The sequence below is a fragment of the Grampus griseus genome (genome assembly GCF_964374135.1).
Source record: "Grampus griseus genome assembly, chromosome: 2".
In the NCBI taxonomy this organism is placed as follows: domain Eukaryota; kingdom Metazoa; phylum Chordata; class Mammalia; order Artiodactyla; family Delphinidae; genus Grampus; species Grampus griseus.
This window is the reverse complement of record NC_139018.1, coordinates 110,195,717-110,211,935: the sequence shown is the minus strand read 5'-3', so window position 1 is coordinate 110,211,935 and position 16,219 is coordinate 110,195,717. Positions and strand designations below refer to the sequence as shown.

The 16,219-nt window shown below is 39.0% G+C and overlaps 1 protein-coding gene across 1 annotated transcript in view; it reads right to left on the bottom strand.

Moving 5' to 3' along the window:
• The window catches only part of IQCH (IQ motif containing H), a gene marked incomplete at both ends in the record, with an annotated part of 78,193 nt that overhangs the window by 49,496 nt on the left and 12,478 nt on the right, over positions 1-16,219 (bottom strand). The window contains one exon of the mRNA XM_082649412.1: positions 8,339-8,456. Within this exon, the coding sequence (XP_082505538.1) occupies positions 8,339-8,456 (118 nt within the window). The remainder of the gene's footprint in view (positions 1-8,338; positions 8,457-16,219) is intronic.

Here is a 16,219-nt window from a genome sequence, read left to right as displayed (position 1 = left end):
AAGACTTTAATTCCATTCCGATGTGCCTGTCCTATGTTCTGATTCCTGTAGTTGAATTGTAGAACAAGAGGAAGGTTGGGGGAGAGAGCTAACATTTATTCAGCCTCTATTTTGTACTTGGCGCCATAATATGCGGGGCTTGTTATAATCCAAGTGCTGTCCTATAGCCCTTAAAATGGGAAGAGGGAGCATATGATATTATCGCTACTTTACTAATGAGGACAAATGGCTAAGGGACTTCTCAAGGTCATATAATCCAAAAGTGGAGAGACAGGATTGTATTGATGTCTCTGACTTCAAAAGCCTCTTTCCATCATAACGTGCTGTCCCATTACAACGAAATGTTTGTTGATACACTCTTGATTTAACTTCCTATATATCAGGATCTATCTATCCTTTACTTCCTCTCTGATCCCCACAGGCACTGCTTTGATCTGTGCCCTCATTGATTATTACACGGACCTCTGTAATGGCCCCTACAATGAGTCTCCTTACCTCCAATCCATCCTCTGCATGACCTTCAGAATGATTGAACTTCTGATCACTAATTAAAATACGTATCTCACCTCCAGTTAAAGAAAAAAAACCCCCATAAATCCAGACATAGAAAAATTAAATTTGGTAATGAGAAGGATAACGGTAATGAGAATAAAACTGTTTGCTGTATGTGACTGAAAATTGGAAGAATATTACTTCAGTAAGACAGAATTTATTGTTCTTATGTATATGAAGTCCAGAGATAGGTTAGTCAGGGTTGGTTTGGAAATCCAGGAAGTTACTAGGGACCAGGCTCCTTCCAGCTTAATATTCTTCTATCCCTAATATATGGGCCTCTTCCTCTTGGTCTAAGATGGCTGCTAGAGTTCCAGCCAACACAGCCCCATTCCAGGCAGCAGAATAGAGAAAGGGGAAGAAAAATATCAAAGAGCACAAGTCAGCTATCTTTTAAGGCAGTTTCCAGAAAACTTCCCACAATACCCACCCCTAACATTTCATTAGTCAGTACTACTTGGTCATATAGCTATGTCCAACTGGAAGGGATGCTGGGAAATGTAGTCTTTATGTTGGGCGCCCATATATCTAGCTAAAAATCAGCTGTTCATGAACGCCATTGGGGCCCAGTCCCTTTCCCCCTTTCTGTCCTAACCATCCTCAGAATATTGCCCTTTGTCCCTACACTTGTCACCTTGTGGTTGCAATATGCTTGCTGCAACTTCAGTTGTCATGTCTGTGTTCAGGGGAGAAAGAAGGAGGAAATGGGAGAAGGGACATGCCAGTTGTTACTATATCCTTTCATCTGGAAAGCAAAATATCCCCTAGAACCAACCCCAGGAGACTGCTGCTCAGTACTCACTGGACAGAATTGGGACACATGGTCATACTTAGCTGCAAGGAAGGCTCAGAAATGAGGACCCTTATTCCGCCTGGCATGATGCCATCCTGAACAAAATCACAGTTTATAGTAATGCAGATGAGGGAATGGATACTGGGTAGGGAACTAAAAATTTCTGCCACAATCATGCACTCTCCCCTAGCTAAGGAAGCAAGTACAATAAGATAAAAGTGATAAATAGTGAAATAATGAGAGGTCAGTGGATTGAAGTGCTTATTGAAGTGAAGAATTGTTGGAAGAATGTACTATGTAAGCTGGCAGACTAGGACATAGAGGTCAGAGACTGCTGTGGTTGAAACAGATTTTAGAGATGATGTACTTACTGGTTACAACAAAGCCCAGGCATTTGGCATATCCCCCTGGCCCTACCAGAGTACTTTTGCCAAACCTCTAATATCGCACTCACCACTCTGTCTGTAGAATGCCTGTCTACAGACTGTGAGCACCTACAGCACTGAAATTTGCATTCCAGCACCTAGCACATAGTAGGATTAAAATCAAAATATTTGAAGAAATGAAACAGCACACCAGTGAGGAAAGACATTTTTTAGTTTTACTATGTTTGTGTCATTCTTACAATATGCCATGGAGACACTGTCATCAGCTTATAGCAGTAGTGTGTGCCAAAGGTGACATTCTGTCCTGTTTTTATGGCACATGGGCCAGTTGCTAATTCCGTGACCTCCCTTCTTTTGCTACAAGCTACTCTCATGTGTTGGTGGCCAGGGAATGAGGGCTCCCTGAATGCCCAGAAGTTAGCATCCCCTGGTAAGGCAGGGAGAGAGGCAGGAGAAATTTGGGATGCCATCTTTGAAATGTTATTGAACCATGGAATACCATATAATAAATTTTGAGTGTGCTTTGCAGTTGTAGTAAATAGCTTATGTTTCTGGAGAAGATGCTCTAAGTCATAAATATGTAGCTAATTGACTCTTCTCATAGAAACAATGTTATTAGAAAATATAGTCCTAAGGGCCTATTTTTTTTATACCTCTTTATTGGAGTATAATTGCTTTACAATGGTGTGTTAGTTTCTGCTGTATATCAAAGTGAATCAGCTATGCATCTACATATATCCCCATATCTCCTCCCTCTTGTATCTCCCTCCCACCCTCCCTATCCCACCCCTCTAGGTGGTCACAAAGCACCGAGCTGATCTCCCTCTGTCCTCGAGTCCATTCTCTACGTCTGCATCTTTATTCCTGTCCTGCTAAGGGCCTATTTTTGATGCCCATTTTTTATAGAAATAACCCCAAATACCATGTTTAATCACCTGTTCCACTAGCCGTAAGTTATACTGTAAAGTATAAACCTCTTTATATATATAAACTAATTGAATGGTAACCAATTACAGTAAAACAGCATTGCATATGATAGAGTATAATAGTGTATTATCAATAATTCTAATGTGGCTTCACAATTGCCATATTAGTATCACTGCAACAAATCAGAAATGGAAAAGGTCACTTTTATCAGGAGCATTGCATTGAGAAGTTTCTTTGGGCAAGTTTAGAGGGACATATCCGAGGATAATTCTGGGGATGGTTAGGAACTTTTGTGGAAAAAATCAGGAATTTATTCAGCTGCTTTCTTTTTTTCCCCAGTTGTAAATTTCCCTGTGGCAAACACAGGGAGGGAGCTCAAGGTTTCGTATTTTTAACAGTGGTGAGGAAAAGCCAGGACTCTGAAGTTAAACAGAGCTGAGTCTGAATCCCAGTTCTCCTATTTCTTAGTTTTAAGTTACTATCATCTCTCATCCTCGATATGCTCGTCTGTCAGATGGGGATAACAATAATTCCTTCCTTCAGAAATGTTGTGAAGGTGAGATATGATTTCATCATCATGGCTAACACAGGCTCCTGAATGGTCTTCCTGCTTCCACCCTTGCCTTTCTACATCATATTCTCTGCCTGGCAGCCAGAGTGATCCTTGTCAATTGCAAATCATATCCGATTCGTCCCCTGGTGAAAAGCCTCCCATCTCACTCAGATCTCCGCAGTCCTTACAATGGTCTGCAAGATCTGGTCCCTATCCCTGTTCCTACTTCTCTCCCCCTTGCACATTCCTCTCTAGCTTCCTTGCTGTTCACACTCCTAATTCAGGGTCTTTTCAGGTTCTGTCTTCTCTGCCTAGAATACTCTTTCCCCAATTATTTGCCAAATGACTTGCTTCCCCATATCCATCAGATTTCTGTTCAAGTGTCACCTTCCAAGTGAGATCATCCCAACACTCCCTATGTTCCTAACCTAACTTTTCTCTCATCAACTAACATACTCTATGTTTACTTTTCAAACTGTTTTCTGTTTTCCTAACGACTACCTTACCCCAACTAGAATGTAAGCCCCATGAGAGTAGAGAGATTTGGCAGACGCCTAAAATACTGCCTGGTACATATCAGGTACATAAGTGAGGTTGGCCAGTATTCATCAACAAAGAAGAAGAAGAATGAACACTTACACAGCGCTCACCATGCATGGGGCACTGTTACAAACATGCACGTATGTTAACTCATTTATCCTTACAACAGGGTGTCATAGAGCCCATTTTGCAGATGAGGAACTGAGGCACAGAGAGGTTAAATGACTTGCCAAAGTGGTAGAGAACCGGGATGTGAACTCATCCTTCTGACCATCATGTTGCCATCTATTGAGAGCCTCCTCCAGGCTGGGCACTGTCTAGGCACTGGTTACAGTAATGAACTAAACAGAGACTCTCTGCTTTAGATTAATAGAGACTTGAGAAATAAAATAATCAAACACAATGTATAAATCTTAGCAGATCCAAGTTTGGACAAAAGACCAGTAAAAGCCGTTTGGAGGATAATGAGGGAAATCTGAATATGACCTGAGTATTTATTACATTCAGGAAGTATTGTTATAATGGTAATGTTATAATGGTGTGATAATGGTATTGTGACTAAGTAGGAATGTGTTCATTTTTAAAGACATGCGTTAAAGCATTAAGGGGTGAAATGTCTATATGTCTGTATTTTAAAACATTTCAATAAAAAGATGAAGCAAAACTGGTAAAGGTTAACAATTGTTAAATCTAGGTGAAGGAGAAATAGTTATTCATACACTATTTTTGGCTTATTTGAATATTTTCATACTAAGAAGGTTTTAAGAAACCACAGAAAGGGAAAAATCGTTTTTAAAAGTTTCTGCTCTCATGGAGCTTATATTCTAATGAGAAGACAGAGATCACAGTGCTTGTTGGTTACTTGTAGGCATTCTCTTCTCCCCACTTTATTCTGTAAAATCCACCCGCTATTTCACCAGCAAATTTTTCCCATCCAATATTAAGTGAGATATAACTCACAGTGAAAATCTGTAAAGCAACCCTTACTTGCCCTGACATTTTCTGTCTTTTATCTCTCATCACGTTTTTCCTCATAATGGCAAAAATCCTCAAAACTTTAGTTTTTATCAAATTTTGAAAATCACTTGCTCAGTGAGATCCATATTCACAAAATTAAAGATTCTTCCCATCTTAGACACAGATCTTGCACATTGCTGTATTGTATCAGATCACAATATATATTTTTATATTTGTTTTGAGGGATAAAGCATCCATCTTATGGAATTCATTTGGAAAATAACTCTCAAGCAATGAGATGTGTCTTTTTTCCCTGCTCCGCAAACATACAAATTGTATCATGCTTCTAAGTAGGTCCTTGCGTTTAAACTGTTTAGGAACTTCTATTTGAAATTGGCTTCAGACTTAGCTTGCCGAACACAACAAGAAAATCAGACACTCTCTTGGCCTATAAAGTTTTTCTCCTCTTCCTCCCTCCTTCTTATCTATTTCGTTTGTTATTTCAAACCCTCTCCTTGACTGTTATGAGTACATGTGCGCCTATCGTCCAAGGTGCCTAAAAGAAGGATTGGGCTGGTGTTGATTTGGAGCCTTAGCTCCAGTCTTTTCTTTATATCATAAAGAAAAGCCATCAGAATATGGCTTTTTCAAATGTAAAAGAAATTGATAAACAATTCTTTATTGTGATTCTTAATTACAACTGAGAAACTCCAGGTGATTTGTCATTTTAGTTTTTTGGTGTGAAATGGAATTCCAAAAACAATTTCTTCACTTTGGAGAAAGAGCTTAAAGTAGCAACTGGGGTTTACCTAGTTTAAAAGGTTGGCAGTGGGCAATTAGAGGTGGTAATATCCCAGCTGGATTTCACAGCTACTCAATAATACAAGCTTTGAAGTTGGTGTAGTAGGCTTATAGAACAGCTGGCAAAACAGCACTGTTTGTCATTGACTTTACAGCGCAAAATTAGGGCTATCTTTGTGTCAGCAGTTATGCATTTTTAAGCAGATGTCACTGATATTAGATATAAAACAACAATAGGGATCCAGGCCCTGAAGGTAAAGTCAGGGTGGGAAACAGTCCATGCCCCTTTCTAAATGAAGCTCACCCCTGCTCGCAGTATTTAAAAGAACACGGGGCACATAAGATCCTTTATCTTTATAATCATTTGCCAGGATTTAGAACTCTTTTGGGAAAATAAATTTCTGGCCATAGTTTTTTTTTTTTTTTTTCTTCCTGGAATAATAATAGCAACTATGTGTTCTAAAATAGTCCTAATCGCATATATTTTATTTCATTGTCTTTACAACCTGGAGATCTCTAATCTTCCGCTTATGGACTAACTCTGGCCCTCCTGAGATTCTTGGCAAAGTAAACATTTAATGAAAGCAGAGGCTTAATAGTAAGGAAGATGAGAAGTTTAAGCTCCCTTTATAACAGTACTCTGTTTTTGTTTTTGTTTTTCGTGAGAGCCTTTATTATTACCTGGTATTTTCTTATTGATGGTCTATCTCCACTCCCCTAGAATGTAAGCTCTGTGAGAGTGGGGGGACCTGGTCTGAATTGTTCATCCCAGGGTGCCTCTAACAGTCCTTGGCACACAGGAAGTACTCCACAGATAGTGGCTGAAGGAACCCAATGTGACAAGTACAGTGACAAAGGTAGGAGTGGGCTGCTTTGAGAGTGCAGAAGATCCTGGATTAATATTTTATATGGGGATGAGCACACCATTCGAAGTCACTGTGGCGGTTTCATTTATCCATTCAACAAACATTTGTCGAGAGTAACCTGGCATTACATTGCAATGGACAAACTGACATGGATCCTGCCCTCATTAAGCTTATAATCTAGTGGGAAGTCAGGCATTTTTTAAAAAATCATATAACAATATCTAGTTACAAATTTTGGCAAATGTAATAAAGGAAAATACAAGGTATTCTCATCATAAGCATCTTTGCTGTACACATCTTTGCTGTAAGCATTTTTGCTGCAAACATCCTTGCTGCATAACTAATTGGCCATAAGGCAATTCTGCCATGAAAGATAAAATAACTGGCTGACAGTTTTTGATTTGACAGTTTCCACTGGTTGAAATGCATTAGTCATTATTGATGGCTTTATCAGGCTGATTGATGATGATTTGCCCCAAGAGCTGGTTTCTTATTTTGAAGCACACTACCTGGAAAGAGAAAGAGACTGAAGGCCTTGAAGGTGCAGAGTTGAAGCCAGGTTTCGCACAGAACTTTGGAACATCTATCAGCGGACATGTAACAAATATGCCAAGAATAGAACACAGCTTAGCGGCTTTCACAGGGCAACGCATAGCTCAGGTACAAACACGCACCCTAGTATTTGGAAACTGATACCTCTCTTAATGACGGACGAAATGTCAGTGAAAAAGAAAAAGCACAATGCCAAACAAGGAGACGAGTCAACAAACAAACAAAAATATGTATACAATACTATGAATGAAAGACTTGAAAGACAAGTGCTTAGGTAAAACCCACAAAATAAAATTGGTCATTTGTACAGTAGTGCCATGATCTACCCACATTTTAAAAGTATTCAAATATTTTGTATTTTGCAAAAAAGTCATTTAAATTTTGTTATTCATTTCTCATGCTTCTTTATGTCCTTGTTAATGTCCCTCTTTTGTTTTTTGTTATTTTATCTCTTATAGCAAAATTGCCTTATGGCCAATTAGTTATGTGGCAAAAATGCTTGTGGTGGAAATGCTTGCAACAAAGAGGTCCACAGCAAAGATGCTTCCTACCAAACTAGCTAGAACTAATACAAACAATTGTAAAAAGGGTACCATGTGATGGTGGCACAACTCTGTGAATATACTAAAAACCTCTTAAAAGGGTGAATTTTATGGTATATAAATTGTATCTCAATAAAGCTATTACTTGAAAAAGGGTATCACGGTGGTTAAGAGCACAGCCCTGGATCCCTACATTTCTGGGTTCATGATCCTGGCTCTGACACTAGCTGTGTTCTCTTGGGCAACTTATTTAACATTTCTGCATCTTGGCTTCTTCATCAATAAAATGAAGATAATAATAACATCTCCTTCTAGGATTATTCTGAAGGTTAAACAAGTTAATGTTCCCAAAGCACTGAAAATAGCATCTGGTACCCAGAAGACGTGAACTGTTACCACTTTGGGGGAGTCAGGGAGGAAACAGCAATCAAATTGAAAGAATAACCAAAAGCCAGAAACCTCTTGGGCTCTATTCCTTGCCGCCTGGAAACTTAACTTCAAAGAAAGCTCTTTTGTCATAGAAATTGACCATGCTGTGAACATATCTGAAACAACAATGGCATGTTTTCTCATTTAGAACACAATTTCCCACCTTTGCTCTTGAAAAAAAAAAATTCTTTTCTAACAGCTTTATGGAGATATAATTCATAAACTTTAATTTCGCCCTTTCAAAGTGTATAATTCAATGGTGTTTAGTAGATTCACAGAGTTGTGAAGCCATCACCACTATTTAATTCCAGAATATTTCATTCTCCCCCAAAGACACTTGACAAGCATTAGACATCATTCCCCACTCTCCCCCGCTCCTCCTTCCAGCCTCTGGCAACCACCAATCCACTTTCTGTCTCTATGGATTTCTCTCTTCCTACCTTTACTCTTGGAAAGGCATGTGGAAGTGAACTGTGCTGTCTTGGGGGTTGCCAAAGTTTCCCCTCAGATTCCAGAGGGAAAATAAATGATTTCTGATCAATTACAGCTGGAAGCAACCTAAGTTTAAAAAAAAAATTAAAGTCAAATTTGCTATCATAAAAGCTTCACAAATTGTAACTTAAAAACAATGCTTCCTAGTTAAATTACATTTTATGGGAAATATTCTATTGGTAATTACAATAAATTTGACCAACTTTAGCATTTTTACCACTATAAAACTGCAGTTGTTTATTAAGCATAAGAACTTCCTAGCCTGATAATGACCATTATAGCATGAATAAAAAGCTCTATCTCTGGCTGAGTTTATATGATGCACAACTGACAGAATTACTACTCTATAAAATATTTCTCAATTAAAAAAATACAATATGCTGTATTTTGTTAAATAAAATTAAGTCACAATATAGCCAATGTTAAATATATTCAAAATGCTGATCCCTAAGCAGTTCATCCTTATATTTTTCATTTTTTTTTTATTTTTATTTCATAAATTTATTTATTTTTGACTGCATTGGGTCTTTGATGCTGCGTGAGGGCTTTCTCTAGTTGGGGCGAGTGGGGTCTACTCTTCCTTGCGGTGTGTGGGCTTCTCATTGCGGTGGCTTCTCTTGTTGCAGAGCACGGACTCTAGGCATGCGGGCTTCAGTAGTTGTGACACGCGGGCTCAGTAGTTGTGGCTCCTGGGCTCTAGAGCGCAGTCTCAGTAGTTGTGGTGCAGGGGCTTAGTTGCTCCATGGCATGTGAGATCTTCCCGGACCAGGGCTCGAACCCATGTTGAACCCATTGACAGGCAGATTCTTAACCGCTGCACCACCAGGGAAGTCCCCATCATTATACTCTTTAAACTTCTGCTATTTCATATAATTGCAGAGACTTAAGCATCAAAGGTGGTGAAAGGTCTTCCTTGTTAAGCAGTGAGGAGTTCCATGGGATAGCAATGTGCCAACAAAATAAAGTTGTAAGAATGTGTATATGTGTGTAATGTAGGTCTTAATTTTAATTTTAAAGCAGGTTCCAGTTCTTTAAGATGGTCAACATAATTAAGGTCAATTAAACTCAACAACAAATGACTCACTTTCTTGATTCTATTGTGATGCCCACTTTTGTAAAATTACCATTAAAAAGCGATTTATGGACTCTAGTTTCATTCCAACATGTAAAGAGCTTGGAAGTTTCGCTCCAATCCTCAGCAAGAAAGCTGAAGAATCAGACAAACAACTCTTCTTAGATACATCAAAGAATTGAGATCACAGGGAAAACTGCTGCCTTCAAAACTGGAGAAAGAGGTGGATAAAGCCCAAGAGCAGAAACCTGTTGCTGGAGCCAGTGCTGGGAAGAGCACTTAAATTTTAGTCAACAAATTTCTGGAGGCTCAGTGTGGATTCCCTTGAGAGTTAAAAACTCTGAGGGGCCAAGTCTTAGGATGGCAGATGACCCATACTTCCATGAGTTTTACCTCTAGGAGCCCCACCTTGTTTTCTCTGTGAAGATCAGAGAAAAATCCCCTCCTGCTTCCAGCAGGGAAAGAGGAAGAGAATACTCCAAGTTCTGTTCTTTGTTCTGTTCTCTATAATGAAAGTTAGGTCTCAGGGAAAACTATTTTATCAAAGCCTTATCTGACCTGAAGAAGGGGAATTAGCTAACACCAGCTCCCTCTAGTCTTCCTGTCTCACCTAAGGGGGGGAAATGCTGAGAAAAACATGTGATGGTAACAGGGACACAGACCCTCCAAAAGAATGAGACCTAATCACAGAATTATTGCACGTTTCCCCCCAACACAGACTACATCCACAGAGCCTCTGCATACAGAGGATTACAGGTGAAAGAACTGCAAGTCTCAGATTCTATTTAGGAAGGAGTTTCTAGGGAAACCCAAAAACAATAGGGGCGACAAAAACAAAGATAGCTGGGGAAATTGAAGCCTCAGACATCTACAGTTACAGCAGACAGTAAACATGGCATAACACCTGGCCAGATAAAGCCCTACTTACTTCACACTAAATGCCTACCTACCTCAGTTCCTATTACCTAATACATCATGTCCAGCTTCCAACAAAAAATGACAAGCCATGCTAAAAGGCAAGAAAAAAACAGTCTGAGGAGACAAAGCAAGCATTAGAATCAGATTCAGATATGACAGAGATTTTGGAATTATCAGACCAGGAATTAAAAATAACTATGATTAATATGCTAAAGACACTAATGGGAAAAAGTGGACAATATACAAGAACAGATGGGTAATGTAAGCAGAGAGGTTGAAGCTCCAAAAAGAATCAAAAGGAAATGTTAGAAATAAAAAATATTGTCAGAAATGAAGGATGCCTTTGATGGTCTTATTAACAGACTGGGCATGGCCAAGGAAAGAATCAGTGAGCTTAAAGAAATGTCAATATAAACTCCAAAAATGAAATGCAAGGAGAAAAAGAATTAACAAAGCAGAACAGAATGTTCAGGAACTGTGGGACAACTATAAACGGTGTAACATACCCATGTTGAGAATATCAGAAAAAGAAGAGAGCAAGGAGCAGAAGAAATATTTGAGTAATAATGGCTAAGAGTTTTCCAAAATTAATGACAGATGCTAAACCATACACCCAGGAAGCTCAGAGAATACTAGGGAGGATAAATACCAAAAAAACCACACACCTAGACAAATCATATTCAAACTATGGAAAACCAAGGACAAAGAGAAAATCTTGAAGACTGGGGAAAAAACTTACAGAAGAACAAGGATAAGAATTATATCAAACTTCTCTTCATAAACCACGCAAGCAAGAAGAGAGTGAGGTAAAATATTTGAAGTGTGGAAAGAAAAAACCCGCCAACCTGTAATTCTGTATCCAGCGAAATTATCTTCAAAAGTGAAGAAGAAATAAAGATGTTCTCAAACAAACACTAAGAGAATTGGTCACCAGCGACTTGTCTTGCAAGAAATGTTAAGAGAACTTCTTCAGAGGAAATGAAAATAAAATAGGTCAGATATGGGATAGATGAGGCAAGCGGAGAATCCAGGGACCTCACCATCATGTCCTCCCCTACTCTCCACCTTTCAGAGTCTTCTTAAGTTTGTTTTATATATAACATCCAGGGGTTTTAATTGTATTTATCAGAAGGAATAGGGGAAAGTATTTCTATACCATCTTCCTAGAAGTGAAACTCTCTTAGTGTATTTCTTACAAATCCTTTTACCTCTGTATTTATGTATTTAGAAGTGAATTTGGGGACTTCCCTGGTGGCGTAGTGGTTAAGAATCCGCCTGCCAGTGCAGGGGACACTGTTTTGAGCCCTGGTCCAGGAAGATCCCACATGCCGCGGAACAACTAACAAATCAACCTGCCCTGTGTGCGCCACAACTACTGAGCCTGCGCTCTAGAGCCCGAGAGCCACAACTACTGAGCCCACATGCCACAACTACTGAAGCCCAAGTGCCTAGAGCCCGTGCTCCACAACAAGAGAAGCCACTGCAATGTGAAGCCCGTGCACCACAACGAAGAGTAGCCCCCGCTCGCCACAACTAGAGAAAAGCCCGTGTGCAGCAACAAAGACCCAATGCAGCCAAAAATAAATAAATAAATTTATTTTTTTTAAAAAGTGAATTTGAATTGAGATACAATTTTGCATCCCCCCTTTTTCCCCTCAACATATGCTGTGAGAATTTTTCCATGTCATGAAAATGTCTTGGACAATATTGGTTTTAATAGCTATATAATACACAGATGTGTTGCAGATTTAATCATTGTTACTGTTAACATTTAAGGTATTTCCAAGTTTATTGCTACTAAATGTAACACTGAAATGAACAAACTTATACAGAGATCCATGCGTATCTCTCCTTATATCCTAGGATAAATTCCTAAGATACAAACTACCAAATTAAAAAATAACAATTTAAAAAATCTTCTCACATACTTTGAAAAACCTCCTTTAAGAACTTTGTGACAACTTATACCTCCCACCAGTAGTATAAAAGTACACCCATCTTTCGGCCCCCTCATCAGCACTGAGTATTAGGGTGTTTTAAATGACATGTTTTGCTAACTTGTTAAGAAAAACAGTAATATATAATTTAATTCTTGTTTACCAGTGAGATTAAATATTTTTCACCTATTTACTGGCTGTTTGCATTTCTAGCTCTGTGAGTATTCTATTGATGTCCTTTTGTCTATGTCAAGGGTTTTTATTATTATTATTATCAGTGAGAGCACTTTGTATTTAAGAATATTAGCAATTTTTATATCATGTGTGTTGGAAATGTTTTCCAATTTATTGTTATTTCTAAACTTTATGATGCTTTTAAAAATTCTATTTTTTGTTTCAAAAAATTTCAAACCCATAGAAAAATTGAAAGAATAGTGAGCATCCAAATACCCTTCACCTAGATGACCAAGTGTTAACAACCTGTGCTTTGTCTCTCTCTGTAACTAGGAGGTAGTCATATTCTGTATAAGGAGGATTTGTGTACTGCTTTGTAACAACCCAGAAGAGATTGGCTCCAAGGGGGCTTCAATAACTGAGTGAAAATGTACCTTCTAATCTATACTCATCATTTAACAGAAACTTCTTCTTTCCTTCTCACTGTTTCTCACAATTATCTGCTTTGTTCTTGTTTTTCTTTCCCCCTCAAAACACTAGCATCACAGAATATAAAATGAAGATTTCTGTGCAGTTGTGATGGTGTTGGTACAGATGGTAGTCACCCTCCTAGTGTCAATAAGCAAAGCGTGGTCATTAAGAACAGTGTGAGCAGATATCTCAAGCAATAAAATCTGTGCAAGCCAGCAATGATAAGAGGAAGACTCACACTTTGACATAGAAGAAGACTCATTGCCAAAGTAGGGATAATAATGAAACCTATTTTGAAAACAATACAAAAGCACTTTGAGCTTGTTGGAGAAAATATACCACTTTTGATAATGTCCTTATCATTGTTTTCTCAATGACTGCTAGGAAAATCTTGCATGTGCTGCATCCATTATCATCACTTTGTGTATCTATTGGGTTTTGTCTCTGTTAGACAAAACTACCAGATATTTTCTTGAGCAATACTTGGGAAAAAGGAAAACCATCCCCTGTGAAAATCAGCCTTCCTGGTTTTCAGGTAGCTATGGTGTAGGAGAGGGTACTTGCAGACACTTGACTGGACTTCAATCTGGGCCTCGCTGTTTTGTTTTGTTTTTTAATTTTTTAATTGAAGTATAGTTGATTCACAGTGTTAATTACTGCTATATAGCAAAGTGATTCAGTTATACATATATATACAGTCTTTTGTTTAAATATCCTTTTCCATTATGGTTTATCATAGGGTATTGAATATAGTTCTCTGTGCTATACAGTAGAACCTTGTTGTTTATCCATTCCATATATAAAAGGTTACATCTGCTAATCCCAACCTCCCACTCCATCCCTCCCCCAAACCCCTTCCCCTTGGCAAACACCAGTCTGTTCTCTATGTCCGTGATTCTGTTTCTGTTTCATAGATATGTTCATTTGTGTCATATTTTAGATTCCACATATGAGTGATGATATATGGTGTTTGTCTTTCTCTTTCTGGCTTACTTAGTATGATAATCTCTAGGTCCATCCATCTTGCTGCAAATGGCATTATTTAGTTCTTTTTTATGGCTCCGTAGTATTCCACTGTATATATGTACCACATCTTTATCCATTCATCTGTCAGTGGACATTTAGGTTGTTTCTGTGTCTTGGCTATTGTGAATAGTGCTGCTATGAACATAGGGGTGCATGTATCTTTTTGAATTATAGTTTTGTCCAGATATACGCCCAGAAGTGAGATTGCTGCATCATGTGGTAATTCTATTTTTAGTTTTCTGAGGAACCTCCATACTGTTTTACACAGTGGCTGCACCAACAGTGTAGGAGTGTACCCTTTTCTCCACATCCTCTCCAGCACTTGTTATTTGTAGAGTTTTTAATGATGGCCATTCTGACTGGTGTGATGTGGTACCTCACTGTAGTTTTGATTTGCATTTCTCTGATAATTAGCGATGTCGAGCATCTTTTCATGTGCCTATTGGCCATCTTTATGTCTTCTTTGGAGAAATGTCTGTTTAGGTCTTCTGCCCATTTTTGGATAGGGTTGTTTGTTTTTTTGTTGTTTAGTTGTATGAGCTATTTGTATATTTTGGAAATTAAGCCCCTGTAGGTCACATCATTTGCAAATATTTTCTGCCATCCTGTAGGTTGTCTTTTCATTTTGTGTATGGTTTTCTTTGCTGTGCGAAAGCTTGTAAGTTTGATTAGGTCCCATTTATTTATTTTTGTTTTTATTTCTATTGCCTTGGGAGACTGACCTAAGAGAACATTGGTATGATTTATGTCAGAGAATGTTTTGCCCATGTTCTCTTCTAGGAGTTTTATGGTGTCATGTCTTATGTTTAAGTCTTTAAGCCATTTTAAGATGAATTTTGTGTATGGTGTGAGGGTGAGCTCTAACTTCATTGATTTACATGCAGCTGTCCAGCTTTCCCAGCACCACTTGCTGAAGAGACTGTCTTTTTCCCAAGAGACTGTCTTGCCTCCTTTGTTGAAGATTAATTGACTGTAGGTGTGTGGGTTTATTTCTGGACCCTCTATTCTGTTCCATTGATCCATATGTCTGTTTTTGTGCCAATGCCACACTGACATTGATTACTGTAGCTTTGCAGTATTGTCTGAAGTTTGGGAGGGTCATGCCTCCTGCTTTGTTCTTTTTCTTCAGGATTGCTTTGGCAACTCTGGGTCTCTTATGGTTCCATATGAATTTTAGGATTATTTGTTCTATTTCTGTGAAAAATATCATGGGTAATTTGGTAGGAATCACATTAAATCTGTAGATTGCTTTGGGTAGTATGTGTACCTCACTGTTGATGACCTGTGTGACCTGGAACACTGGTGTGAACCTCAGTTTGCATAGCTTTAAAAGGAAAGGGTAGGGCTTCCCTGGCGGCGCAGTGGTTGAGAGTCCGCCTGCCGATGCAGGGGACATGGGTTTGTGCCCCAGTCCGGGAAGATCCCACATGCCGCGGAGCGGCTGGGCCCGTGAGTCATGGCCGCTGAGCCTGTGCGTCCGGAACCTGTGCTCCGCAACGGGAGAGGCCACAATAGTGAGAGAGGCCTGCGTACCGCAAAAAAAAAAAAAAAAAATCTACCTCATAGGTTTAAAAAAAGTCCTTTGTAAAGTGTCAAGTGTTATGATAATGATGAAATTCATGATAATGATGATCATTATTGTTTATCTTTTCTAAATTTTAAAGGTGGATTCAGCAATAGTACTCATTTTGAGTGGACTCTCCCAATTTCCTGGGCTTCCATAATAGAATGAAGCCCCATGTATCTGAAAAACATTGAATCTCAGTTACTCATAGGAACTGTGCTCTACTGTCAAAGGAGCAACAGGAATTTGTAGTCCTTATTATATGCCAGTCCTCTCACAAGGAGTTGCTGCCATGGTTGTTTGGCCCCTGACACTCCACCAGACTCACTGTGTAAGCAGACATTGACAAGCCTACCAGCCTTATTGCCAGGTCCCACTCTTGGCTCAATCCTAGTGCAAGAGGCTTACTCTAGCCCTTCATAGCAATGGGGTAGCGGAATTTCCAGGACTAAGCTATTGATCACACAGAGGCAGGCCCTCTATTTGGCCAAAAGAATACTGATTCCAGGGAGTCATGCTTGTCCCAAGGATCCCAAGCACGAATGATCTGCATGAGGATTACCCAGAGTGTTTGTTACAATGCAGATTCCAGGACCCCATCTGGGAGCCAGGGAAAGAGGACTGTAAACCCAAGTTTAAGAACCATCACTCTAGACCTGTGGTCTCT